This window comes from Tauraco erythrolophus, chromosome 7 (genome assembly GCF_009769465.1).
Source record: "Tauraco erythrolophus isolate bTauEry1 chromosome 7, bTauEry1.pri, whole genome shotgun sequence".
Taxonomy (NCBI): domain Eukaryota; kingdom Metazoa; phylum Chordata; class Aves; order Musophagiformes; family Musophagidae; genus Tauraco; species Tauraco erythrolophus.
The window spans coordinates 19,767,408-19,788,428 of record NC_141471.1 but is presented as its reverse complement, the minus strand read 5'-3'; the positions used below and the strand labels follow the sequence as shown (position 1 = coordinate 19,788,428).

The window sequence follows — 21,021 nt, the reverse complement described above, 5'->3', positions numbered from 1 at the left end:
TGAAAAAACTGAGAAAGGCACCTCCACAGCATCACAATGGTGCTATAGGAACCAAAGAAATACACAAAACATACAGACCTTTAGTGAGAAGCTTCCTTTCAGACTCATCCTTAGGAGAATGTGGACTCTGAGTCCTCGGTTCTGCTTTATTTCCAAGCAGAGTCTGTCTGATACTTAGACTCTGGCGAGGTGTTTTGGGAGATGGCTCTGTTTTGCTGCTTGAAGAACTGAAACAAGATATATTACTTCAGTAAAAAGCAGCTACATAAAAAGTCTACAAAAACCACTGGCAGCACATAAGTCACCTACCTCATCATTGTACTGTATTCTTTAATCCTTCGACTAATTAGATCTCTACTAGTGACACCAGTATCCTATAAAATGAATTGAGATCTACTTTACAATCTTATAAAATAGAACAAGTATTTTTCACTTTCAGAATATGATTAACTCTTCCCATCAACAGATCACATATGAAAATTTAATATTTGAAAAGAAAAGTAAAAATCAGTAAAAAACAGGCAGTCCTTGAGAACAGTAAGGAGAGAACATTTAAAAACCATGAGGAAAACTAAAACGAGTAATTATAAATTAAAAGCTGCTATTTAGACTTTAGCAAAGCAATACAATCTGATGAAATCCTGTTAAATTGAAAGTCAGTTTAAATAGAAAACGTGCAAGTCAACACACCCTACTCTGAAAAATCCAATCCTATGTGCACATAGTACTTGTATAACTAATTACTACAACACATACAGCTGAAACAGCCATGAATTCAAACGTGATTTTATCCATAAGTCTGCGCTCTCATTATAAGCATGTCAGGCTTTTTTAAACTCAATTTATTTACTGCGTTACCTTGCCTTTCACCTCATTTTCTTTAAGTTCCTCACGCATTTTGGTTTGTTCGGTAATGGTAAATGATTTCTTTTGTTGAAGCATTACTTACAAGAAAATACGATCAATTTTTAATTAAAAGAACTATGGATTCTGCATTGTGTATTATATGATTACCTCATCATTTAAGTTGCTGTTCTCTTGTATTGCTTTAATCCATGCTAACATATTATCTCTGTCCTCAGCTTGAAACAGATACTCGCAGTCTGATGTGGTGAGTCTAAATACGTTTTTCCTCTTGGTTTCACAGTATGAGATGTCTATTAAACAAGCATTGATGCTTATAGGTTGCTCTTCTTCAGATGGGGTCACTTGTTCCTTTTTATCCTTGTACAAATAAAGTGAATGACCTCGAAGAACAACATACAATTGCTTCCATGGCCGAATGCTCCCACCAACTCGCTGAAAAACATGAACTGATTTGTTAGCTTGCTTATTTGTTACCCGTGAATGTTTCTGGATTTAAAACACTATTGCCAAAAATTTTAAAAAGGATGACTACCTATCTGCCTACACCATTTTTAAGAATGACCTGTGGAAAGACTACACAAAAATATACTAACTGCTCTGCATTAGCGGACTGAATTGCTCAATAGCCTGCCCTCTCTCATCACCCATCAAGTGTGTATTCACACATGACAATACCAAGAAACAGAAAGTGACTAGAATTTCACAGTGACATTAATACAAACATAGTAACAAAATGTTTAGTGGACTCTTGCCCATGCCTTTTAAACTTCATTCAAGTCAGACTCATGTTTACAGACCACTGCAATTCCAGACTCCCAAACTTCCTGAAGTGTTAAGTCTATACTTGAGCAGAAAGTCAATCTGAACTCAACTCCACAACACTCGCAAAAATTACAGCTCTTTTCAAACTACAGTTATCAAGGGACTGATTCTTACTACCTACTTAGTCATTAGAAATAATTTTACTTCACAGATGCTTTGAAATTCAAAATTAGAATCACAGAATCATTTAGGTTGAAAAATTCCCTTAAGATCATCGAGTCCAACCATAAACCTAACACTGTCAACTCCACCACTAAACTATGTCCCTAAGCACCACTTCTGCACATCTTTTAAACACTTCCAGGGACGGTGACTCCACAACTTCCTTGGGCAGCCTGTTCCAGTTCAGGATAACCTTTTAGGTGAAGAAATATCCCATCTAAATCTCCCTTGGCGCAACCTTAGGTCATTTCCTCTCGTCCTGTTAGTTCAGAAGCTCAGAATACAGTTCAAAATGCAGTCTGTAAAAGAAGCTGAAGAATTCACTAAAGTCAACGTTCTGACAGGTCTAATTTTTTTTCAGTCTCATTGATGCTCATATCCCAGAAGTTTTAGTTAAAAAAGCAAAACAGGAAGGCTGTAAGTTTCTTATCTTAGGTTTCCACCAGCTTAATATTTGTGCTAGGTTAAAAAAAAATCAAACATGACCAGTACCTTTCCTTTGTCTGAAACAAGCTGACGAAAATGGAGCCATCCTTCCTTGGAGGCATCACCAAAGACCTCTGAAGAAGAATCTTTTCGGGAACCAGAATCTTCCGAAGATTTCTGGCTGTCTGGGACCTAAACAAAACATCACAAAGAGAACCCTACAGTGCACTTCTAAATACATTTCTCTACAATCTTTACATTCAAGACATTTCACTCTTTAAAAGCTGACACCTCATTCAGCAAAAAGCCTCTACGAATATTCGCCTGGGAAAATATAACTTCTAAAGTTTCCACAGAACAACAGTGACCTTACACATCCCAAGAGTACTTTGAGAAACTGCCTGAGTCTTAGATTCTCATTAGTAAGTCTTTACAAAAGCACACCATAGATACGCTTTGTTTACAGAAGCTGAGGAAAACTTAAAATCAAGGACCATGTGGTGAGCTTAGAAAAAAAGAGACCATGTTTGCTTATGTGATGCATACAGCACTGACTGGGGAAAAACATTAGAATAAATTTAAACATCAAAATGAAGAAAAATTTGATAAGTAGCAATTCCAATAAACTTCATGTCTGTGTTTAACACATCAGTTTGTATAATCGAGTTGTATAGTTCATACAACTTGTCACAGTACGTGTAATTTCTTAGGAGTTGTTATATACATATACACATACCTTAATCCCCTTTAAACTAGACACATGCTTAATGGATCTGTTGGGAGAAAAATAAATGTTAAAACGAGACTTTATACACTTTAAAAAACAGATCTCCAAATTAAGTTATATTTTTCCACGAACTTACGATTTTTCCTCTTCTCTATAGTCATCCAGTCCTTCATCATACGACTTTGATCTCTCAGTTTTCGCAGCAGGCTGGCTATCCAGGACACTAGGCCGGATGGATTCTACAAACCAACAGAAATTTTTGAGTATTTAAGAACCCGAACCAAATTTTTTCGATTTATTTCAAGCAATAAAGACTACACAATTTTCACTCCAGTTCTCCAGAGTGTAAAAGGAAAAAGTTGCATGAGGAAAAAAATAAATTAAATCAACACTCACCATGATCATGTGAAAGCTGTCGCCGAATTAAAGGGATTGGAGATGTGGGAGTGGGAGGAACAGTTGTTATAGCTGGTGCTTGAGAAGCGGACGCAGAAATAACAGCAGAAGCAGGAATGTGTGCAATATCATGGTCAATACTAGGACTAGTCGGTTCATCTACAAAGGTAACGTCATATATTAACATATTAAATGCATTAATCAAATGCTCAAACTAAATAGCTGTCTGAACGTCTCATTATTGGGATATCAGATTAAGTATCTTAAATATGAAGCCTTTCAAATAAACATAAGGATCCAATTAATTCACACTGTCAAATTTACTTTTTTGCTTTGTTTTCCTTTTAAGAATGAGGAGCCTGTTTCATTTCGTAAGAATGTTAATTGTACATTAGAGGCAAGGGCTAAGAACATCATACGCGATTATAGATTTCATTGTGAGTGAATGAAACAAGATTATTTGCTAAACTCTTCCAATATTATTTTCAAGTAGACTATTTTTGTTTACGTGCATAAATGAAAGACACACTTAGTACATCAATAAGTCTAAGCTAAGAGGCAGATAAATACAATTTCCTACAATAAAATATGAGAATTCAGAGTACTCAAAATCATTTGGTTTAAACAACTGTTCAAATAATAAAGCCAAGTTACAAGCAAACACAAGAGCATTTTTAACAGATTTCCAGCACCCAAAGAACCAATACCCCCATCCTACATACATTCAAATAAAGAAGCAAGTATTCACATTTTTAATAGATGGCACTATTACCTACCGATTAGTTCTTCCACTAATTGTTCATACAAACGATTGCACGCCGTACATGCCCAGCACCTCACAGTCTCAACAGCCACAAGGGTCATCATGAAAGACTTCAAAAAGCTTTAAGTATTTCTAGTATCTAACATGTTTCTTACAAGATGGAAGAAACCAAAAGATTCTTTTTCAATCATTCCGAGAAAAAAGTGGTAACATCTTCTAGAACACATTACTAGGACTAGAAAAATAATTCTGCTTCATGCTCCAGTAGAAGAGGGGATTGGGGGGGGCGGGGGGCGGGCTGGGTGGGGAATCAAGTCACAAGCAGGGGCTGAACCGTACTGCCGTAATGAATATGAATGTATTCTAGGTGCTAAGAATTGTAATACGCAGAGCTACTGAAAAGCCTATTGAAATCAATGAACACTCACAGACAGAGGTTTATTCTTTGCTTTGTGCGAACACAACTGCGTGTGCTGCACTGTGCTTTTCCAACAGTCACTAATGGTTCTGTTAAGGCAGCACTTGTACCAGCAAAATTTGGCAATGTAAATTTAAAATAAGGCCATAAACAATTAAAGTACAGGAAGGTTTAGCAATAACAGCCCTCTAAATTGTCTGAAGTGGAAAATATAATGATTTTTGAAGTTATATGTTAAAAAAGCACATCCCCCCAAAAAAACTAGCTACAAACCAGAAACGTTAATAAAAAGAGAAAGCAAAAGAATTCACAGTAAACCTATGATAAGAGAATTTAAAAAATTTCTAAGGCTCACTTGTACCCTGAGAGATAAATTAGAAGCATTTACAGACCTCTTCTCTCCAGCAGTTGGGAGACAGGAGTAACCTCAATTACGCTTCCATTTCAAAACTACAACAGCTCACTGTCCTATTGCCTGGTTCATTTGCTCAGCTTCTCTGCAGCAAACCCTCAGAGAAACACACAAACGTTGACTAAGGAATATAACCACTCACTGAACAACTAATTAGTTTACGGCACACAAACTGGAAGTGCTTAGCTTTAAGTTACTTATATCACAGACTTATCTCAAAATTTCACAGTCTACTCCCAAAAGCTACAAAAATCATAGAATGGTTTCATTTGGAAGGGACCCTAAAGATCATCTAGTTCCGAGCCCCCTGCCATGGCCAGGGATACCCTCCCTTAGATCAGGTTGCTCAAAGCCTCATTCAACTTGGCCTTGAACACTTCCAGGGATGGGGCATCCACAACTTCTCTGGGCATCCTGTCCCAGTGCCTCACCACCCTCACAGTGAAGAATTTCTTTCTTAGATCTAACAGAAATCTACCTTTTCTCAGTTTAAAGCCATTACCCCTTGTCCTAACACTACATGTCCCTCTCCAGCTTTCTTGTAGGTCCCCTTTAGGTACTTGAAGACTGTTAGAAGGTCTCCCCAGAGCCTTCTCTTCTCCAGGCTGAACAGCCCAACTCTCTCAGCCTGTCTTCACAGGAGAGGTGCTCCAGACCTCGGAACATCTTTGTGACCCTCCTCTGGACTTGCTCCAACAGCTCTATGTCCTTCTCATGTTGGGAGCCTCACAGCTGAATGCAGTACTGCAGGTAGGGTCCCATGAGAGCAGAGCAGACGGGTAGAATCACCTCCCTCAACCTGCTGGCCATGCTTCTTTGGATGCAGCCCAGGATATGGTTGGCTTTCTGGGCTGCAAGTGCACATTGCCAGCTCATGTTGAGCTTCTCATCAACCAGCACTCCCAAGTCCTTCTCCTCAGGGCTGCTGTCAATCCATTCTCTGTCCAGTCTGTACTTGTACTTGGGATTGCCCCGACCCACGTGCAGGACCTTGCACTTGGCCTTACTGAACTTCACGAGGTTCTCACAGGCCCACCTCTCCAGCCTGTCAAGGTCCCTCTGGATGGCATCCCTTCCCTCCAGCGTATCCACAACACCACAGAGCTTGGTGTCGTCAGTGAACTTGCTGAGGGTGCACTCAATCCCACTGTCCATGTTGCTGACAAAGATGTTAAACAGTGCCAGTCCCAATACTGACCCCTGAGGAACACCACTTGTCACTGGCCTCCACTTGGACATCAAGCCATTGATTGCAACTCTTCGAGTGTGACCATCCAGCCAATTCCTTATCCACTGAGTGGTCCATCTGTCAAATCCATGTCTCTCCAATTTAGAAACAAGGATGTTGTGTGAGCCAGTGCACAATGCTTTACGCAAGTCCAGGTAGATGATGTCAGTTTCTCTTCCCTTATCCACTAATGCTGTAATCCCATCACAGAAGGCCTTCAAATTTGTCAGGCAGAACTTGCTCTTAGTGAAGCCATGTTGGCTGTCACCAGTCACCTCCTTTCTTTCCACGTGCCTTATCATGGTTTCCAGGAGTATCTGCTCCATGACATTGCCAGGCACAGAGGTGAGACTGAGTGGCCTATAGTTCCCTGGGTCTTCATTTGTTCCCTTTTTAAAGATGGGGGCTATGTATCCCCTTTTCCAGTCGGTGGGAACTTCACTGGACTGCAATGACTCCTCAAATATGATGGATAGCGGCTTCGCAACTTCACCTGCCAGTTCCCTCAGGATCCGCGGATGCACCTCATCAGGTCCCATGTACTTGTCCACCTTCAGGTTCTTTAGATGGTCTCAAACCTGATCTTCTCCTACAGTGGGCGATTCTTCATTCTCCCATTCCCTGCCTTTGTCTTATGTGACTTGGGCTGTGCAGCTGGAGCTCTTCCCAGGGGAAGACTGAGGCAAAAAAGTCATTCAGTACTTCAGCCTTCTCCATATCCTGGGTAACCAGGTCTCCTGTTTCCTTCCAGAGAGGGCCCACATTTTTCCTAGTCCTATAGAAGCTTTTCTTGTTGCCTTTGATGTCCCTGGCCAGATTTAATTCTACTCAGGGCTTTAGCTTTCCTAACCTGATCCCTGGCTGCTCAGGCAATCTCTCTGTATTCCTCCCAGGCTACCTGTCCTTGCTTCCACCCTCTGTAGGCTTCCCTTTTGTGCTTGAGTTTGTCCAGGAGCTCCTTGTTCATCCATGCAGGCCTCCTGGTGTTTCTGCCTGAATTTCTCTTTGTTGGGATGCATCACTACTGAGCTTGGAGGAGGTGACCCTTGAATATTAACTAGCCTTCCTGGGCCTCTCTTCCCTCCAGGGGAAATGCTAGTGCTTGAAATAAATCTGTGCAAGCTGTGAATCCAAAAGCATTAGGCACCACTACTACACAATTTCCCACAACACTTAAATCCAAGAATTCAGTTGAGGAAAAACAGTTTCTAAGTCCTTGAAAGCAACAATAACTATTCAAATTATTATTACTTCACAATAGATCTAATTCCCAGGTGAATTAAAATTAAAGTGGCTTTAGAAATAGGCAAGCTTTAAAGAAACTGTGAACGACACTGGTACAGGAAGGAAATAACTGTTCAATCCCTGAAGAGGTGGAAGGTCAGCTAAAGGCAAGCTTTTACATAATGTAAAGTGATTATAGAGCAATGCATGATGTACACCATATGAGTTACTGCCTACTAATTTAATGCACTGGCAAACTCCACCGCTGCTGTCCAATAAAATAAAACCCAAACAACTACACATATACCTTGTATTTTGACTTTCCTCTTCAGAGCTTACAGTATTTGTCTCCCTTTTCCGTTTCCTTGATTAATCGGAGTATTTGCACCCCAAAACTCCTCACACAGCAGGCGAAAGGATGTGTTCAGCTCACCGATCAATGAAAACGATTGTGTCCAAAATGCAGAGAAGCGTACAGAACAAACCAGCCAGAGAAGTCACACAAAATAATTCTCTTTCAGTTTGTCATCTCGCAGATTACCAGTGTCCTAACAAAAAGGTCAAAGACTCCAGGACTACTTAAAGTTTTACTTTTCATGTGAGAAAAGGATGTAAATACAATTTGTTCTGCACTATTGTCTCTGAAGCCACTCAAGAGACCGGCTACCAAAAAATGAGCCAGCATGGTGACAGAGCATCTCTGGCAAAGGGGAAGATGCCACTTGTCACCTCTCTCAGAACGTGAGCATGCAATTGGTCAACAGTTGGAACTAGCGATCAGGAAGAGCCTTTCAGTGCAAAAGCATTTACAGAAGGTAAGAGATTCACAACTTGGAATGAACAGGCAACACGGCTCCAACTACAGTTAACTTGCATGAACTGACTTGCTAGCTAAAGCAGAGAGAAATTCATGTATCAAAGCACATTTGTATTGCAGTGCAGCTGGAGATCAGGGACCTACAAGAAGAGGGAGCATCTGTACATAATATAAGTGATCTGGAAAAATACTGACTGACTGTGTAAAGACATAAATTTACACTACATGAGCTCAGAGGCAGAACTAGAGATTTCGAAATGGAGGATTACATGGGTGAGAAAGCACGGCAAAGAGGAGCACTATCCCTACTCTGTGGATGAGGAACTAGGAACAAGTATTAACCAATCTTCCAAAGATTCAAAAGAATGAACACCAAATAAATCACCAGAAAAAAAGCACAGATCTTTATCATACCCTACTATGCTGCTACAATAGAATTTTATCACGATTAATATAATAGTTAATGTCTGTCTTTATACCTGAATCTCGTGGAATAGTCCTTCAGGATTATAACATGAAGGTTTGAAAGTGACAACCTGAACACTTGAACACAAACAGGGGCACATTTTGAGAACCTTAAATATCACTTAAATGAATCACAGAATTATTCAGGAGGAAGGAAACCTCAGAAAGTCCCCTAGAACAACCTCCTTCTCTAAGCAGGCTTAGTGCTGAATTCAGACCATGTTGCTCAGGGCTTCTGTTCAAAATGCATTAAACAGAGGGAAATGATCCCTTCCCTCAGTATCCTGGCTGTGCTCTTATTGATGCAGACCACTACGGTGGTAAGTCTTCATCACCATCAAGGTGCCCGTACCACTGCAGGATATTAGCCTATTCTAGCAGCAGGACTCACCATTTGTCCTGGAATTTCAAGAGGTTCCTGTCAGACCATCCCTCTAGGCTAAGCCCTTGCGAATACGCCTTCAGGCATATTAACTGCATCCCCTAGTCTGGTGGTGTCTGCAAACTTGATGTGCGTATTCCATCTTCTCTCTAGGTCACCGATAAAGAAATTAAACTAGATGGACCCTGAAGATGGCCATTTGTAATCAGCCTCCAGGTAGAACATGAACCTTTAGCCAATACCCTTTATACCTGATGACTCAGTTTTCCTACGTACCCAGCAGTACACCCATCTAGGCTATGGCACAAGGATGGTGTTGCAAAAAAAGGTCAAAAGCCTTCCTAAAGTCAAGGTTGGTGACCTCCTTGTGTTCTCCTCTCATTCATAGATCTAGTCATCTCATTACAAAAGGCAATCACATTAGTCAAACATTATTTACCCTTGGTAAATCCATGCTAGCTATTCCCAATTACCTTCTCCTTCATGTGCCCAGAAACAAGTTTCAACTCTACGATTTTACTAAGGACTGAGGTAAGGCCGATTGACTGTCTTCCCTGGATTGTCCTTTTCGTCCTTTTTCAAGATAAGTGCACAATTTGCTTTTTGCCAGTTAATGAGCACCTCCCCCAGTCCTCATGATCCTTCAGAGATGATAGACAGTATCTCTTGCAATGACATTAGCCAACTCTCTCAGCACCTTCAGATGCATTTCATTGGGTGGGATGGACATATAAGGGTTGAGCTGCACTGGAGCTGTCTTAAGGGTTCCCTGTTTAACCAAGTTGGTTATGATTGTGGGTTTTGTTTGTTTCTGTTGGGGTGGGGGTTGTTTTTTGTTAGTTTTGCTTGTTGGGTTTGGTGGTGTGTGGCTTTTTTTTTTGGGGGGTGGGGAGAGGTGGTGAGGGTGGTGGTGTTTGGTTTTTTTTTAAGGAAATGGTTTAGTTAACTGAATCATAACATACAAACATGGAGAGCAATTTCACAGACTAACTTTAGTCCAGAGAGGCTAACCATCAGTGATGTTTGGGCTATCATTATCAGAGAAAGGCGATTTCTTCCACCATCCCATGGGGATTCAGACTGCTGAATCCTTCTTCACTGATACTAGAAAGCGACTTGAAAAAAATAGCTTCCCAAGGCTGAAGTCATTTTCATGGCAGCCTTGCAAGCAGCACCTCAACACCTCAAAAGACTAAGAAGGAACTGCATTATTTAGTGTGTTACAGACCACACTGCCATTTAAAACACTAACTAGGCATTTCAATTTAAACAATGTGAATATGTGGCTCGAAATCTTAATTCAACAGTACGCACTTTATCAAAGACTACTTATTATCTGATTGAGAGATTCAAATCATAAAAATGTAATAGCTGTGCAGTAACACACACTTAAAACAGCTTTAAATTGCTTTTCATGTGAAGAATGTTGAGACAGCATGCACCCCCAGACACAAAAAAATCACTCAACATCCAATTTCCCAAACTGCATGCACTAGAGAGGATAACTGTACTTTAATATTATTGGCTTTCTGAAAACCATATCCAATTCTTGGATTAGGTATGTGTTTAAAGATGCTCTTGTAGTACTTAATGCAATTTTTGTTACTCACAGATCCTGCGGAATTGTAACAGTGATTGTTCTTTGTAAAAAGCTCAGCCTTCTGCAGAAGGCTACAGGGAGGTAACTCATACTGCTTACTGACTCCAAAGCAAAGGGCTAAAAGCGTCATTAAAAACATTATCTTCATTCAATAGAAGCACAGATGTGAAGGTTTCTGTATACTGGGATGGCATCTACCTGACAGCCGTTACAATAAGTATTTTAATCCTTGCCTCTCTTCACTAATTCCCTCAAATAACAGGTTATGGCTTTTGGGGTGCAATTTAAGCATGAACTTTACACAGCAAGTTCGTTTGCTTACAGCAGAAAAGAAGGCACAAAACTATCAAGCATTGATTAGAAGAAAAAAAAAAATCTTTTATTTACTGAAGGACAGACAAGACATGCCAGTGACACAAACAGACCTTGCAGCAAGACCAGCTTTAGAGGTACTCCCTCACTTCCAGTATGGCTGACTCAGCATGCGGCATCCTTGGCCTAACCAAGTACTCCGTAATACACAACACCAGACAGGCTCTGCACTGTCACAACATGACCTTGCTCCAAAGTATTCTTCCTGAATACAGTACATGAAAGCTTTAAAATCTTGTCCTATGTCTAACATCTCCTCTGTGCCTCTCAGTTTAGATTTGCTCCAGCTCGCTATAGGCAGCAATTCCCTGTAGTACAGTCACAGGGACCAGATGTCTCTTCTTTCATCGTGGTGGCAGGCAGGACACGAAGGGCCATGCAAAGGCTGCTGAGGCACCAGCACAAGCAGAGCAGTGGAAAGCAGAGCAGGGGGACAGAGCCCGCAAGGAAGAGGCACCAGTGAGAAGAATGTAGGAAGAAAGGAGAGAGGGCAGACAGGATATCGGAGGCAGGAAGAGGATTCTTCATCCACACACAGGCAAGGAAGTTCAAAAAAGGGTCTATCTCAGCGTCTCCTCAATGCCAAGAAACCTCAAAAGCAGCTGAATTTCAGGTAAACATAGACATACTAATATGGACCATTTTTCATAAAAGCCTGTCAGCAAGATAATAAAATAAAAAGACCACTTATACAATTTCACCTGTGTAGTGAGAAGGTCAGAAATAAACAATGCAACAAAAATCAACAGTTCAATTAAAATAATCTGTATGGAACTAACCCTGCTATCACATAAGACAGCACAAAGGACTAATAAATACCCTACAGCAGTGACTTTTTGTTATGGATCTTGAAGTACAAGCTGTTTCATCTTAGACTTCAACCTGCAAGGGTGAAAGCTCCAATAATTAAAGACTTCCAAGGCTAAAAACACATGGTTTAGAAAGAAGACACGCTATTGCCTGGATTCATCATGACTCACTATCTTGTTTTCAAAAAAGAGCCTTTAAAAAGGGTTTCTTTTGGTTTGTTAGTTTTTAAGTACTTCGAGCACCAACAGCACTGATTGTCTTTACAAAGAACTTCTTCATGTATCTACTTTACGTAATTATCCTCTTGTAGCCAAAAGAATATAATGGAAACATGTCTGCATGCTGAGCACATTCATTTCTGTAAGCCACAGAAACACAGAACTGGAGCAGCCTCCTGAATCATCAAATCCAGTCCTCTGCTAACGCACTCGTGTAAATATGTTTGTTATACTGACTGAGTTTCAAACAGAAAAAGACTTCCCAAAGTCATTCTTCATGTGAGACTATTCTGAAAACCTTATCTATGACAGTCTGTTGCTTATTTCAGTGTTAAACAAATGTATAACTATCTTTGCGTAGAAAGTAATACAAAGCAATTCTAAAGGTTCCTGTTTGCAACATTACTCTGCCACATAAAAAGTACAACTCTACAACACGAACCCTGACAGCGTTCCTTTGCTGCTTGTAGTCATTATTTTAAGTTATAACAACAATATACTAAAGATGATTTATGCTTTGAAAATATCACCCATTACCAAACAAATCTGATGCTTTTACTCAACTAAATCTCTCCTAGATGTTACAAATTACTGAATTCAAATTTTAAGTTTTAATTAAAAAATGATTTTTGAGTTACAGAGAATTTAAACGGTATTTTAAAATGCTCATTTGTAATTTTGCTTTTTGGCTGCTATACTTTAGAGTATCACAATGATTTAAAAATTGTTCTTTGGATAAGAAACACTGAAATTTTCAGCCTGGAGCAATAGCGATTTGGCAGGCCACACTGTAAAACCCTGAAAAAAAATAGAAGACTGATGCTTATCTTAGAAACACTGATGATAAGTTAGAAGCTGTGCCAATGCTATCACTAAAATAATGGAAGCAACAGTCCTTCAAAAATGAACATCTGTCAACTCTAATTTCTATTGCAGTTAAATTTGTATTTTTGTAGTTTAGAATAGCTAGGCAGTAACTTGTATGAAAAAAAATTATCACAATGGCTGAAGATTTTCATATTCATCTTGACTGCTACAGTTTTTGCTAAAATTAAAGTTTCCTTAAAAATCGACCATCTATATTCAGCCACCACTTGCCCTTAAGGTATCCACACATTTTGAGTTGAAAGCCATGATCTCTGCTGCAGAAGTTTGAGGTTTCCAATTTCTCTCTGCCTGATGCTTATCTCTTATCACAAGGAGAAAACAGAATGAGTACATTCTTTCAATCATTTTAATTACATGAAAGAATATTTCTGGTTGTTTCCCCTAACCTTTCTCTATTCCTACCACCATAACCCGTTCATAGTCTGTTGTGCAAGTGTATCGATGTATTTGTTGGTTTCAAGAATACAACTGCATTCAGTATGTGTGTATTCACATAGTTGTCTTCTGTACTAGAGCCTAAATAGCCTGCAGAGAAAGGCATAAAGATGTAGGAGGATGAGAAGAAAGGTATGGCACATATTTTACTAAGAAACGGCAGTAAACTTATTATAAAAGAAGAACTTGGAGTTATTATGTACATGACATCATTTAAAGGTAGATAAGGTAAACCCTATACATCTCTACTTCCAGCATTAGAGAAGAATGCTGCTAAAACATGTACAATAAACATGCCTGAAAAGTTCAGCTAATGCTGGGTGGTTTAGAATGTTTCACTTCCTAACTCCATAGTTAATTTACTTTAAAGAAAGAGAAGTATTTGGTAACAAAAAAAATAAAATAAAATTTAAAAAGAAGGTTGAGCAGAATTCACTAGAAGCCAGCTATATTTATCCTGTCTCTTAAATCAAGAAGTACCCAAATACTTTAATATGACAGAATTTTATCAAAAAATAGATACCGGAACACAATTTTAAAAAAAAACTTTTTGTTTTTGAAAACTAGCATGAAGTTCAGCTCTTAAAGCAAGGTGAAATGCAGACTCTGCCTGATTACTGATTAGCACAGAAATAACCGTGCTTGTTTGCCTGCACTAAGGGTAGAAGCAACAGAGAGATAAAACCATGAGTGGCATGGAAAGGGTGAATCCAGATTAGCAGCCTGCTGGTCAGTCTTACATTTGTATCTGAAATTCAGCCAGCAGGAGAAAGGTTTTAAAACAACACACATCCACCAAAAAAAAAAAAAAAAAAAAAAAAGAATAAATACCATGTGGTTAAGCTGTGAAACTCCTGACAAATCTTTATTTATGAATCAATACAGGGTATTGGATAGTAAAATTTTACCATAGTACAAAAGAGAACAGAGAAATTTATGGAGCACTTAAAATCACATTTGGCTCAGGAATGTTGTAAAGTGCAAATGGTTGGAGAAAGTACCAATATTAAGTATCATATATCCTTGTCCTGTTCTTACAACTTCCCTTAGGTACCTATTTCAGCCAGAGAGAGGACTCTCATCTAATGTTTACAACACTTTGGTGTTATCAAAGTCTGGTCAAATATTTTTATCTGGCTAATTTTCTCTCAGTTATTCACAAATTAATAGTGGAATGAAGCGACCCAAAATTTTTCTAGGGTAAGGATGTACTAGATATTTTCAAAAATCGGATCACACCTCTGAGGAAAAGGCTTCGCTCTTATTTGATGCTACTGCATACCTAAAAGAAAAGTTCTATAATAGGATGACTATAAGTTTGTTTGATTTGAAAAAAAAAAAGTAAACTTCAAGCTAATGTTTATTTAGGCTAAGTATTTTAAAACATATCCATTTAGAATTAATTTTCATGTGACAATCCACTGTGACGTTGGAAAGAACATTCACCCAGTAGTAGTGGCCAAAGCACTAAGCCGCGCTGGTAGCTAGACGTACTGCACTCAGGTTTAGTAGTGAAGCAGTTTCTCTGTTTCACTCATATGGGTAGTTCATTCAAGTCAATCTGGGAGTTGGATTATCCTTTTTTCTAATTGCTTTCTACTCTACAGTAAGTGTTGTAAGAAGGAAAAAAAAATAGTTTCAAGCCAGCTGCAAATCTCAGACATGCATACTAGACATTTATGCTTGAGAAATGTATTAAAATAACTACACTCTGAGTAAAACTTTCCTCAACAGTTACAAAAATGTTAAGTAGCATCCTAATTTCCATCCCAGTGCAGGTTAACACATCCAAGATCATCCAGTAGGTCAGAAATTTATCATTTGTTGTTCTCTAACAGAGAAATCGTGTACAAACTACCAGTCTGAAAAAAACATACATTAAACACCACTGATAGAGACAATGGTATTTTCACTAGTCTGGAGAATAGGTGAGACTGTTTCTGGGTAAAAGGAATAACTTTTCATCAGACTAACTAGTATAGTTTGAAACAACAGAGAGCATTTCAAGAACAGAGCCTTTCTTTAGACCTGAAATAGAAACAGCAGCTTTCCAAACCAACCATAATACCTAGCACGTGGAAAGTACTGAAGCCTGCAGTACCAGGGTATCTTTTTCTGTAAAACCGGTGGCTTCCTCATCCCCCAAGAACATCTGCTTACCTGAAGAAGAGTCCTGAGCACACAGTAACTCACCCAATCTTTTCAAATAAATGAATTTCTCCTAGAAAAGATGCAACATCTACCTACTAGGTTTGCTCTGAACAGATCTCTCATTTCTGTCAGCAAACGCAAACCAAAATTTAATCCTCCTGCTTCAGAAGAGCCTTTTGTGAAAGGACTCGTGTCAAAAGACAGATCTTCAGCAATCCACCATAATCCTTGCAAGAATCTGCTGTAAGCAAGCTTAATGGAAACTCTGCTTGGACTTCTGTTTGTGGTGCAGGGCACCATGCTACTTGTGAAGAGATACTTTAATATCATCCTGATGTTGTGTTATTCTCAAGAGCAGGTTAGTCACAAAATATGGCAGCAGAAGCCAACTGTTCCTGGCTGAATTTTCTACCGAAATATGGTCTGGCCATATCTACTAATTTTAACGAGCAGAAAGTGATAACAAAAATAAACGCATCAGGAAGTATTTAAAATAGCAATAACATGTAACCTTGGAAGATATTTATTGCCCCAAAATTTACATTTTTACACTACTCCAAAGATCTACTGTACAAATAATGTCAATAAGTGCATTTATGAAATGAGCCATATCTAATAAATCCTAATACTGCAAAAAACAATCAAGTTGATGTAAACATAAGGGTAAGCAGAGAGGTTGCCATCACCGAAGCACATCTTTATTCAAAGGAACATCCTTCTCAATCATCACACAGAAGGGGGAGTGGGGGAACAAAAAGAAAAAATCCAAACCAAAACAGAAAAGACAAAAAAACAAGAGATCTTCCTTCAGAAGAGTTAAATAGCCTTTAACTGAGTTTCAAAGTAGGCTTAGGGTTTTATCTGCCTGATTAAGTAAGGCTTCAAACAATTGAAGCTGTAATTAGGCATAATAATAGTGGAACAAGCAAAGTTAGAATCATGCATATTAATTCTAACTTTGGAAGATATCTACTCTTAAATGGCATTTGATCCTCTTCCTATTTAGAGCGGGTTATTTCATCTTCAATGTGCTGGAGCTGTGGTGGAAATTTTCCACAGCACCTCTACCAGCACAAGAATTTCTTGCTAGAAAGACAGCCACAAACACTGTGTTGGCTCAGACCATGCCCATACACCACCAGCACCACGTTTTAGTATTTCTGGAGTATTCAAGAGATTTCAGTCTAAGAGCTCATTAAGGATTCGCACGATCCCATGTGGTGTTATGTCAAGAGGCTGCAATGGAGAGTTACAACTTTGTTCCTTCTGAACTGCCCAGCTGCTACCAGAATGCAGTTCAACTGCCATGTTTAAGGCTTCTTCTAATCACCACATCTCTCCAAAATCTGGAAGTAATCCACATGAGTAAGAGTTTATGGTAAACCTTTGTCAAAATCAAGAATAGAAGATCTGTGTAGAAAAGGTTAGGCTTGATTTTGACAATCTTGATCTTGTTTTTACACAACATTCAAATTGTACAAGATTAGAAAACTCCTAGCAAGCACATATCACACATAATTTAAATCAAATGCCCAACATTGATTTTAGGCATAGTATTAAAAAACCCTGCACCAAGACTGGTTACGGGCCTTACAAACTTGTACCAATCATTAAAGAAAGACTGACAGAGTTTACAGAAGAAGAATTACACTGAATACTGATGCATCCAATAATCAAAAAAAATCTATACAACTCTAATTCAAAACAGAAAACACAATATAAAAACCATCTGCGAGCTAACAAAGCATTTTTGTTATGGCTTAACAAAATTCTGTCAAAAGAACAGAATTATTATTTCTTTTGTATTATTTCTGTTCTTTGATGCACACAATGCTTCTTCGCTTTTTTTGGTTAATTAAACTAGTAGCAGACATTATAGATAATTCCAGGGGAAAAATCACAGCTACAGATCCATAATAGAAGACAACTGTGCTAAGACAATGTATCTGTAACTCCCTTCACCTAATCTGAAGAGCTGTTTTTCACATACATGAGTTTAGAATCGAAATTCAGTATTTTCTCAATATTTCTTATACTAAATTCAAGAACACAGAGTCAGGTATAACTCAATCCGCGTGCAAAACAGTCCACAGATATCTAGACTCTAAAAGATTAAGCCAGTCACAACAAAAGAAAACCCAACTCAACAGCAGGGTAAAGACGACACCAACTACTTGAGTAGACAGAAATGCTCTGCCACTGAAACTCTCTCTTCAGTAGATGACTCCAATTCCTCTTGTATCTGAAACTGGATTTTTAGGTTTTTTTTCTACTAACAATCCTTCCATGAGTTCTTTTCTTTCAAATTATCTCAAGAGTGCTCAGCACCCTTCCTACAAGCTCCATGTAATTCCAACCCTGTTTGTGTCATAGCCCACAGGCAAATCTTTGTGCCTTTCTCACATTCTGCTCCCACAAACCCTTTAATTCACCTCCACATTAGTATCTTTACTTGCAAATTCACTTCATTTTATTGCTAGCCTTTCACCTGAAACAGCTTTTCTCTATCCCGTACCTGTCTCAGAAAGCTTTCACCTTACCTATTCAGTTGCCAAACTCTTTTTCACAGATCACCCTTATATGGATTTGCATCCATATTCTCTCTTTACTGTGTTCCAAATATATATTTCATACTAGAGAAGTAAAAATACTTTGAAAGGTGCTGCAAATGCTAGTTGTCCATATACATAACATCAGAGCATTATGTGGAGTGATAATCTGACACAGTTATATAATGTAGACTTCTCCAGGGGGTTAAGGAAAATTCTAGAAAAATATTGTATCACTGTAGACTTTTTTTTATACTGATCCACCAGGACTCCAAACAAAATGGAACATTTTTTTCCTCCACTGGAGAATATTTTCAGTTTTCCAACCTAATATTACTCTAGATAGAAGAGCCCCCATGCCCCTCAACCTCAGGGCTTGCAGGAACAGCAGTCAGCTACCTGGCACAGTGCTCTCCATCACCTTTAGCAGAGGAAAGCGTTTGATGTACACTGGAATAGTTTAACTCACCAATAAACGGAATAGAAGCCAAGGAGTCACCGGGTGGGCTGGAACCTGATGCTTTCCTTTCTTCTATTCTTTTTATGTGGACTTCTCTCCGAGCATCGTTAGGTAACCAACAGGTAGTGTCTGAGGCCGCCTCTTGGTCATTTACAGCAAGAATGTAGGACTGATGCCTCAAAGGCTGTGGAGTTTGGTGGCCAGAAGGTGATTTGTCCCGCATGACCACTGTGTCTTTGTCATTTTCCTGGACATCCGTTTGCAGAATTTCAGGCTCCTGGATATCTTCCCTTTCAAAATTATGAATCTTTTGTCTGATTGAACCATCTACATTGTCAGAGGTAGTTGAACTCTCACTTGTTGGATGAACAAGTTTGGTGGAAGCTAGAGACAGAGAGGAAGGTTGGATAGTTTTGCCAGTTTCTGTTTTGTGATCTGGGGCACCTTCTGCTCGGATCCTTGACTGTTGGTTTAACAGACCACTCTGATGCAAGTGATTTACTGTTCTTTGGTCTTTGCTGGCAACAGCATCCAGGCCCTGGTTAAGGGGAAAAGATGGTTTCGCTGCATAGGGAGCAGAGTTCTTCAAAGAGCTACTTTTAGAACTTCTGGCTGGTGTGAGGGACAATCTCTCCTGTGAAACAGTTGTAGGTTTTGAAACTCCCCCAGGAGTTTGAAAATCTCGAGAAGGCTGCAACACTTTTATATCTGTTGGAACTTTCTGAAAATGAGAACCAGGCAGAGAAGCTCTACTACCTGTTCTCCTGTTGTCTGAAATATAAGCACTCGGAGCCATAGAAAAATTTTGACCTCGAAGGGACATATGAAATGCATGCTGTCTAGATCTCTCATAAATACCTCGTCGATCATCTTGTTCAGTAAACCCTGTCCACTTGTAAGTCTTTCTCCTCTCTCCATTAGTATCTGCAATCAGATTCTCAGAATGAAAATTTTCCAGCCCTTCACTCTGTTTGCTGAGATAATCCCATGACTGAGCCCTGTGATTCCTGGCATTAACTGAAGGTGAAGTTAGTGTATCCTGCGAAGCACTTCGTGGCCACTCTTTCATCAATACGGGATCTTCAAGTCTTTCCTGGGATACACTTCTCTGCCGGATCTGAACAGACTGTGGAACCCTGTCATGAGAGGTGCTCCTGCGCCGTACCTGTGAAGCAGTGCGATTTGGCACCACTTGATTATAATCAGTTGTATTCTGAGAAGCTGCTCTTAAACTATCCAACCTTTCCTGTATTGTTCGGGAGCCATACATGTGCATGCGCCTATTATCAATGTACTCTTTGTAAGTTTTGTAGGTCTTCCAGTCTATATGCTGGTGGGACGTTGGAGAACTGTAATGATTACTAGAGACTGAGGGCGAGTCTGTGGCTTGAGCAGGAGGTCTAGTGCTTGGGATTCCTTCTGGACATACTACATAATTTGAAGCTTTACTTAGTGTTCCAGTTGGATCAACTGGCCTTGTTATTGGAGTCTGAGGAAGTACAACGGCAGTGGACACTGAAGAAGATGGTGATGTGGTCCGTGCTTTTAGACTGGTTTGATCTTTTAAGCCATATCTTACTTCCTCTGTTCTGTGTGACGGACCAGTATGATTATTCCTGCAAGATGGCAAATCTACAGCCTTCTCAGAAGGCACAATAACAGTCCTTACAGTTTCATTGCAAACACACACAGCTGTATTTGATTTTGCAATGTCTGTTGGTGATGGAGGCACTTGTATTTCCATTCTGTAGGCCCTCTCTGGCTGTGTCAATGCCCGTACTGGTCTACCGACTTGCTGTTTCCCCAGCGAGAAGTCAGAAGATAGCTTATCACCAGCTTGTGCCATAACAGAAGCTGTGGATGTCAGGCGTGGATAACATATTGGCGGTGGTTCAGGTATGTTGTGGGCGTTACCACTGTAGGCTTCATTGCCTTTCAGGTAGGCATCTTGGGAATACGCCTGTGGAGAGAAGATTAAGTGAGTATTCAGTAGTGAGGGAAATGGAAAAGTTCACCATCTAGCATTTCCATGATCAAGTTTCAAGAGAGGGAACACAAGTACAAAATTTACACTATCCATCAGTTTAGAGAAAATGTTAGTTAAAAGATAAAAACAGCATTCCATCCCCTTAGTGAGCAGAAACAGAACAAGCAAAATCATTACATACATTCCCTCCCTCAACAGCTAAAAAACTGAACTGATGACCAATTCTAGGAAATACTGCAGGTAGGGCACTGAAGCAGGTTTCCCAAAATCCATGAGCACAAAACACAGTGTTTTTCCTCGTCTTAATTTTGCTATCATGATGCTTCACACACTCTTCCTGTTTAAGCTTCACACTGCTGGAAATCAGAATTTCACAGCAATTGACAGGTTAAAATGCTGCATAATACATTCAACTAGCACTAGAAAATTCTCTGTTCACTAA

At 39.4% G+C, this 21,021-nt stretch overlaps 1 protein-coding gene across 4 annotated transcripts in view; it reads right to left on the bottom strand.

Annotated features, from left to right (window-relative positions):
- ARHGAP21 (Rho GTPase activating protein 21) overlaps positions 1-21,021 on the bottom strand; it is an 87,931-nt gene that overhangs the window by 12,349 nt on the left and 54,561 nt on the right. For 3 of the 4 annotated variants that reach the window (XM_086614275.1, XM_086614277.1, XM_086614276.1), the window contains 8 exons: positions 18,602-20,552; positions 3,401-3,559; positions 3,141-3,243; positions 3,014-3,050; positions 2,344-2,469; positions 1,015-1,299; positions 310-374; positions 79-227 (listed from right to left, as the gene is read on the bottom strand). In XM_086614275.1, coding sequence (XP_086470401.1) covers positions 79-227; positions 310-374; positions 1,015-1,299; positions 2,344-2,469; positions 3,014-3,050; positions 3,141-3,243; positions 3,401-3,559; positions 18,602-20,552 — 2,875 coding nt within the window. The remainder of the gene's footprint in view (positions 1-78; positions 228-309; positions 375-1,014; positions 1,300-2,343; positions 2,470-3,013; positions 3,051-3,140; positions 3,244-3,400; positions 3,560-18,601; positions 20,553-21,021) is intronic. The other variant, XM_086614278.1, reaches the window with a different exon arrangement.